This window comes from Portunus trituberculatus, chromosome 8 (assembly GCF_017591435.1).
Source record: "Portunus trituberculatus isolate SZX2019 chromosome 8, ASM1759143v1, whole genome shotgun sequence".
NCBI classification, from domain to species: Eukaryota; Metazoa; Arthropoda; class Malacostraca; order Decapoda; family Portunidae; genus Portunus; species Portunus trituberculatus.
Window position 1 is genome coordinate 5,010,001 of NC_059262.1, and position 7,500 is coordinate 5,017,500.

At 42.9% G+C, this 7,500-nt stretch overlaps 1 protein-coding gene across 1 annotated transcript in view; it reads right to left on the minus strand.

Annotated features, from left to right (window-relative positions):
- The window catches only part of LOC123499721 (kin of IRRE-like protein 2), a 72,465-nt gene that overhangs the window by 5,347 nt on the left and 59,618 nt on the right, over positions 1-7,500 (minus strand). The window contains exons 11-13 of the mRNA XM_045248142.1: positions 2,722-2,844; positions 888-1,000; positions 1-20 (exon numbers count right to left, since the gene is read on the minus strand). The exon at positions 1-20 is cut by the window's left edge and continues 164 nt beyond it. Coding sequence (XP_045104077.1) covers positions 1-20; positions 888-1,000; positions 2,722-2,844 — 256 coding nt within the window. The remainder of the gene's footprint in view (positions 21-887; positions 1,001-2,721; positions 2,845-7,500) is intronic.

Below are 7,500 nucleotides of genomic sequence, written 5' to 3' on the forward strand. Positions count from 1 at the left end.
CCTGTCACGCTCTCAAACACCTGTGGAGAGAGAGAGAGAGAGAGAGAGAGAGAGAGAGAGAGAGAGAGAGAGAGAGAGAGAGAGAGAGAGAGAGAGAGATGAGAGATACATGAGACACACACACACACACACACACACACACACACACACACACACACACACACACACACACAAGATAAGATTAGGAAACAAAAGAAAGAAAGAAGAGAAAGAGAAAATGAATAAAAAAGACGAAAGGAAATGAAGGAAGGAAGGAAGGAGGAAGAGAAGAGGAGGTGAGGAGAAATGAATAAATGGGAGAGAACAAGAGGGAGAGAAGGAGAGAGGAAAAAAGTGAGAGAGGGAATAAGAGGAGGAAGGAAAGAGGAAAAAGAAGCTGAGAGAGATGAGAAAGAGAGAGAGAGAGAGAGAGAGAGAGAGAGAGAGAGAGAGAGAGAGAGAGAGAGAGAGAGTACACAAATAGACAGACAGCTTTATAGAGACAGAAAGATAGATAAAAGATAAACAGACAAACAGACAGACAGACAGACAGACAGACACAAAAAAGAAAGAAAAAAAGAAATAAAGAAAAGAAATAAGAAATAGCGATAAATGAATAAATTATGATAAAAACATGCATACAAAGAAGATAAGATAAAAATGAACGAATGAAAAGACACATGAATAGGAAATCAAATAAAAACACACACACACACACACACACACACACACACACACACACACACACACACACACACACACACACACACACACAGGTAACACATTTCACGCCTGTAATCAACAAAAATACAAACAAACACACATACAGACAGACAAATAGACAGAAAAACAAACAGTAGACACACACACACACACACACACACACACACACACACACACACACTGACCCTGGCGGAGAATGTCTGGGGGAGGCCTCCGTCAAAGCCCGCCTCGCACGCCACTGCCAGAGAGTCATAGGTCTTGTTCACCACAGCGCAGGACGAGGGGCGCTCCGGACGACCTGGGGCATGGAGGGCAGGGTCAGGTCACCTCAGGGCAGCTCAGGTCAAGTCAGGTTAAGTTAAGTTAGGTTAGGTTAGGTTAGGTTAGGTTAGGTTGGGTTAGGTTAGGTTAGGTTAGGTTAGGTTGGGTTGGGTTGGGTTGGGTTAGGTTAGGTTAGGTTAGGTTAGGTTGGGTTGGGTTGGGTTAGGTTAGGTTAGGTTAGGTTAGGTTAGGTTAGGTTAGGTTGGGTTAGGTTGGGTTAGGTTAGGTTAGGTTAGGTTAGGTTAGGTTAGGTTAGGTGAGGTTAGGTTGGGTTGGGTTAGGTCAGGTTAGGTTAGGTTAGGTTAGGTTAGGTTGGGTTAGGTTGGGTTGGGTTGGGTTAGGTTAGGTTAGGTTAGGTTAGGTTAGGTGAGGTGAGGTGAGGTGAGGTGAGGTTAGGTTACGTTAGGTTAGATTAAGTTAGGTTAAGTTAGGTTAGGTTAGGTTAGGTTAAGTGAGGTTAGGTTAGGTTAGGTTAGGTTAAGTGAGGTTAGGTTAGGTTGGGTTGGGTTAGGTTAGGTCAACACACACGCACGCACACACACGCAGTTTCTTATTTTTATTCTTCTATTTCATTATTAAATTTATTTCTTAATTTCTCATTGCTTCTTTTATTCTTTTTTCCTTCTTATTTCCCTTTTATTTTTTTATTTTTTCCTCTTTCACTTATCCTTTCTTCCTTTTTTTCTTGTTTTCCCTTTTCTTTTCCTCTCTTCTTTCTCTCATTTTCCCCTCTATTCCCTTTTCCCCTCTTTTTCACCCTCTTCTCTCTTCATTTACCCTTTTCAATTTTTCCCCACTTCCTTTCCTCTTTTTCATTCTCTTTTCCTCTTTTCCTTCTCTTTTCTCCTATTGCCTCATTCACTCATACTTATCTATTACTTTGCCTTTTCCTACCTGTCAGGAAATACGTGGAAAAAGTTCACTTGTCCTAATTAATCTGCTGGAAATGTACCTGTTGAAATGTACCTGTTTAACTTTTTACAGGTTGAAGTTTACCTGTTAATTTTTACCTGTGTGTCTACCTGCTTTAGTTTACACACACACACACACACACACACACACACACACACACACACACACACACACACACACACACGGATTTCATTTCCTAACTGGTATTTTTACAACTGCAATTCCTCATCTCCTCTTCCTCCTCCTCCTCCTCCTCCTCCTCCTCCTCCTATTCCTTGTCCTGCTAAAACCCTTTCCCTGTTATCAATTTTGAGTTTCCACTATCAAACCCCCTTACTACATATTATTTCCTCCTCCTCCTCCTCCTCCTCCTCCTCCTCCTCCTCCTCCTCCTCCTCCTCCCCTGCAGTAGTAAGGGTCCATAAGGGTGAGAGGCAATAAATGGGTGAATGGGAGCTAAAAATATGAATGGGAGGAGAGGAAGCCAATGATGATGGTGATGAGATGGGAGAGAGAGAGAGAGAGAGAGAGAGAGAGAGAGAGAGAGAGAGAGAGAGAGAGAGAGAGAGAGAGAGAGAGAGAGAGAGAGAGAGACATTCCTTTCCCATTCGTGAATATGATGTCCTAGGAATATTTGAAAGTCTCTCTCTCTCTCTCTCTCTCTCTCTCTCTCTCTCTGACATCAAACCCTCTTCTAAAACTAGTTAATTATACATTCCATACCCTAAAACTAGACAAACACACACACACACACACACACACTCTCTCTCTCTCTCTCTCTCTCACCTGCGGGCACCACCTGGAATATACAAGGCTGCACCATTCTCCCCACTGAGTTCTGCGCCCAACACTGCAAGGTGCCTACGTCTTGGTTCAGCTTGGGCCGGAACTGCGCCACACTCCTGCCATCTGTTGGTGGGGAGGTCAAACACGTCAATGCTTTCGTCACTGCAATGGTGATGAGCAGTGGTCGAGGTAGCAGTGTCAGGCTTTCACGAACTCCCTCACAGAGACATTGAAATCTATTTGTGGAAAGGTCAAAGGTGAAGATACGGTAATGCACGCTGAAATGTTTGTGTTGAGAGTGAAAAACACGTTATGACAGATTGATACACGCTGAAGTCAATTAGTGAGAGAAAAAATACAACACATACAGACTCATACACACTGAAAAACACGTCAAGACAGGTTGATACACACTGAAATCTGTTGGAAAAAGGATGAAACACGTCAAAGGTAACAAACACACTGCCATCTGTTGTGGGGGACAAGGCACAACACACCGGGACACTGTAAGAGGCGGCCCAACACTGCTATCTATTGGAGGAAAGGTAAAACACGTCAAGACAGACTAATACACACTGCCATCTGTTGGGGAGAAGGAAAAACACATTGACACAGGGTAGGAGGCTGTGTGATACTGCCATCTGTTGACAAGTAAACTAGGCAAACATCAAAGGTAAGAGACATCAGAGAAGGCGGGAGATACACACACAGGGGTAGAGAGAGAGAGAGAGAGAGAGAGAGAGAGAGAGAGAGAGAGAGAGAGAGAGAGAGAGAGAGAGAGAGAGAGAGAGAGAGAGAGAGAGAGAGAGAGAGAGAGAGAGAGAGAGAGAGAGAGAGAGAGAGAGAGAGAGAGAGAGAGAGAGAGAGAGACATACACAAAATGAGAGACAAACACATAGGCAAGAAAGAGAGACCAAGAGAGAGAGAGAGACACACACACAGAGAGAAAGAGAGACACTAAAAAAAATAAAAAAAAGGTAAGAGAGAGAGAGAGAGAGAGAGAGAGAGAGAGAGAATAAGAGAGAGACACACAGAGAGACACACGCAGAGAAGACAAGAAACACATCAGGAGGGAGAGACAAAGTGCCATCTGTTGGTGTGGTGATAAAACAACGCCATCTATTGAGGAAAACAAGCACTGCAAACACAACTTAACCTAACCTTACCTAACCTAACCTGACGTAACTTAACCTATCCTATCCTATCTTAACCTATCCTAACTTAACCTATGTCTATTAAAATGAAAAACAACGACATATTGACGAAATGAGGCGAATTTACACTAACATCACTCAGCCACACACCACACCACCACAAACACCACACACACACACCACACACACACACCACAAACACCACACACAAGAAACAGAACTACTACTAATGCAACACCACATATTGACAAAAAAACAAGCAAACACCACACCACACAAACCACACCACACCACAAACCACACCACACCACACCACACAAACCACACCACACCACACCACACCACACCACACCACACCACCACACCACACCACACAAACCACACCACACCACAAACCACACCACACCACACCACACCACACCACACCAGCATAATACCACCTCGTTTTCTGTTGAGCAGATGAATGTGAGGGCTTACTGACGCAGAATTAATGAATGAGTTAAAAAGACGAGAGATCATTTTTAAAACCTCAAAAAAATGAATGAAAATGAAATACTCGCTAGAGAGAGAGAGAGAGAGAGAGAGAGAGAGAGAGAGAGAGAGAGAGATGCTAAATACAAGACCGGCGCATGTTTGGGAAATGAAAGCACAAAATTTTTCCCTCGTTCTGAGAGAGAGACAAGCTGTGATAACAAGGAAGAGGAGGAGGAGGAGGAGGAGGAGGAGGAGGAGGAGGAGGAGGAGGAGGAGGAGGAGGAGGAGGAATAAGAATGATGGGAAATTTAAAAGAGTAATGATTAAGATGCAACATACCAAGGAGAAAATAAGGAAGAAGAAGAGGAGGAGGAGGAGGAGGAGGAGGAGGAGGAGGAGGAGGTGAAGAAGACATGCATGAAGATGAAAACAAACTTTATGAAGATGAGTTGAATGAGGAGAAGAAGAAGAAGAAGAAGGAGGAGGAGGAGGAGGAGGAGGAGGAGGAGGAGGAGGAGGATGTGGAGTATTATTAATGGCAGAGGAAAACAAGGAAAAACGGTAATGGTGAAGAAATAAGAGAAAAAAATGAGAAAGCAAAAAAAGAAGAAAAAGGAGGAGGAGGAGGAGGAAGGAAAGGAGGAGGAGGAGGGAGAATAAAAAAAAATATATAGACAAGAAAAAGAAAATAAAAGAAAAAGAAAAGACCAATAAAGAAGGAGGAGAAAGGAAAGGAGAAGGAGAAGGAAGAGGAAGAGGAGGAGGAGATAAGCTGTAGTTGCAGTAAGTGGAGATGAATTGGAGCTCACTCATCTCCCACTCATCTCCCTTTGAGCGGGTGAATAAAGCCGGGAGGACACTGATGAATACACTACTCCACTGACTGCCGTTGGGAGGAGGAGGAGGAGGAGGAGGAGGAGGAGGAGGAGGAGGAGGAGGAGGAGGAGGAGGAGGAGGAGGAAACTGTCACTGGGTATGATTGTTTCCGATTATTGGGGGAGAGTTTGAGAGATGGGGGAGGGGGCAAGGATTGATGGAGGAGGAGGAGGAGGAGGAGGAGGAGGAGGAGGAGGAGGAGGAGAGGAATGGATGCAGTTATTGAGGTTGAGAAGCAAAGGGAGGTAATAATGGAAGTGAGGAGGAGGAGGAGGAGGAGGAGGAGGAGGAGGAGGAGGAGGAGGAGGAGGAGGAGGAGGAGGAGGAGGAGGAGGAGGAGGAGGAGGAGGAGGAGGAGAAGGAGGAGGATAGAAGAAATAGGAGGACGAAGAAGAAGAAAAGGAAAAGAACAACAACAAGAACAAGAAGAATAAGAACAAGAAGAAGAACAAGAAGAAGAGGAGGAGGAGGAAGAAGAGGATGAGTGAAGGAAAATGAAAGGAGGAGGAAGGAGGAAGGGAGAGGAAGGATATGTGATAAAAATGATAAGGGAAGCGAGGGGAAAGAGGGGAAAGGAAAGGAGATAAACGAAGGAGATGAGTGGAGATGAGAGAAGGAAGTGGAGAAGGAGGAGACAAGCCAGGTACAAAGGTGAAGTCATCTCATTACCCTTATCTCCACCTCCACTGCATGACCTCCTTTCCTCCTCCTCCTCCTCCTCCTCCTCCTCCTGCTCCTCCTCTTGCTTGTAACGCTAACACCGGGAGATAAGAGGAGAGTTAATGCACATCTCTCTCTCTCTCTCTCTCTCTCTCTCTCTCTCTCTCTCTCTCTCTCCTTTGTATCTTTCTGTTTTGCATATATATTGGTGTTTTTATTTATTTTATTCCTTTTTCCTTCTTTTACTATCTCTCCCTGTCTCCTTTCTTTATCATCAAATTTGTCTATTCATCTGTTCGTCTTTGTATTTCCTGCTGCCTATTAATTCTTATCCTATTTTTCCCTATTTTCCTTTTTTTTGTTTGTTTTTATTGTTTTGTTCATTTGTTTGTGAATGTGTTTTTTTGTTGTCATGTGTGTGTGTGTGTGTGTGTGTGTACCTATCTATCTGTCTATCTATTTTTCTATTAATAATTTTTCTTCATTGTTATCTATCTATCTTTATCCTTTTCTTCATCTATGTCTCTTCTAGTTTATCATTTATCTATCTATTTACTCCCCTATTATTCTTTTTTCTATCTATTTTACCCTTTTCTTCATCTATATCTATTCCAGTTTATCATTTATTCATGTATCCACTCCTTTATCATTATTTTTCATTGCTCCCTGTCTTTCTATATTTTTTTCTCTTCATCTATGTCTCTCTCGATCTTGCAGTTTATCATTTTCCTCACGGTTCCATCCATCACTCTTGTTACGAGCTAATTGTTTTGTCTTTCATGAAATAAACCTCATTTTTTTTTTATTCTGCCAAACACATTCTGTCAATTTATCTCTACATCAGTTTAATCAGTTTATCTTTTATTCACTCTAACTCACTTTTACGCTCCAAAACACGCAATATGTAGATAAACAGCCAAATGAATAAACTAGAGTAAAATGATAGACTGAACACCACCAACAACACTTTCCTCCTGTGTTTTTTTTTTATTAATCTTCTAAATACACCTGTTTAGAATTGATCTTACCTTCCTTTACCTGTCACGCACCTTCCATTCACCTGTTTTATACCTACCTGTCCTTTCTAAAACCACACATACACACAGACACACCTATCCTATCCATACCTGCCATACCACACACCTGTTTACACCTTGACCTAACTCAACCTAACTGCCATACCACACACCTGTTTACACCTTGACCTAACTCAACCTAACCTAACCACACCTAACCTAACCTAACCTATCCACACCTAACCAAACCTAACCTAACTTACTACACACCTGTTTATCATCTTAACCTAACCTCACCTCACCTCGCTTAACCTAACCTAACCTAATCTAACTTACACAGTTTTATTAGATAGGGTGGAATCAAAAGCTTTTCGTCTCATCAACTCCCCTCCTCTGACTGTCTGTCTTCAGTCTCTTTCTCACCGCCGGAATGTTGCATCTCTTTCTTCCTTTTATCGCTATATTCATGGTAACTGTTCTACTGATCTTCCTAACTGCATGCCTCCCCTCCTCCTGCGGCCTCTCTACACAAGGCTTTCTTGTTCCTCTCCTCCCTCTTCTGTCCAACTCTCTAATACAAGGGTTAACCAGTACTGTCA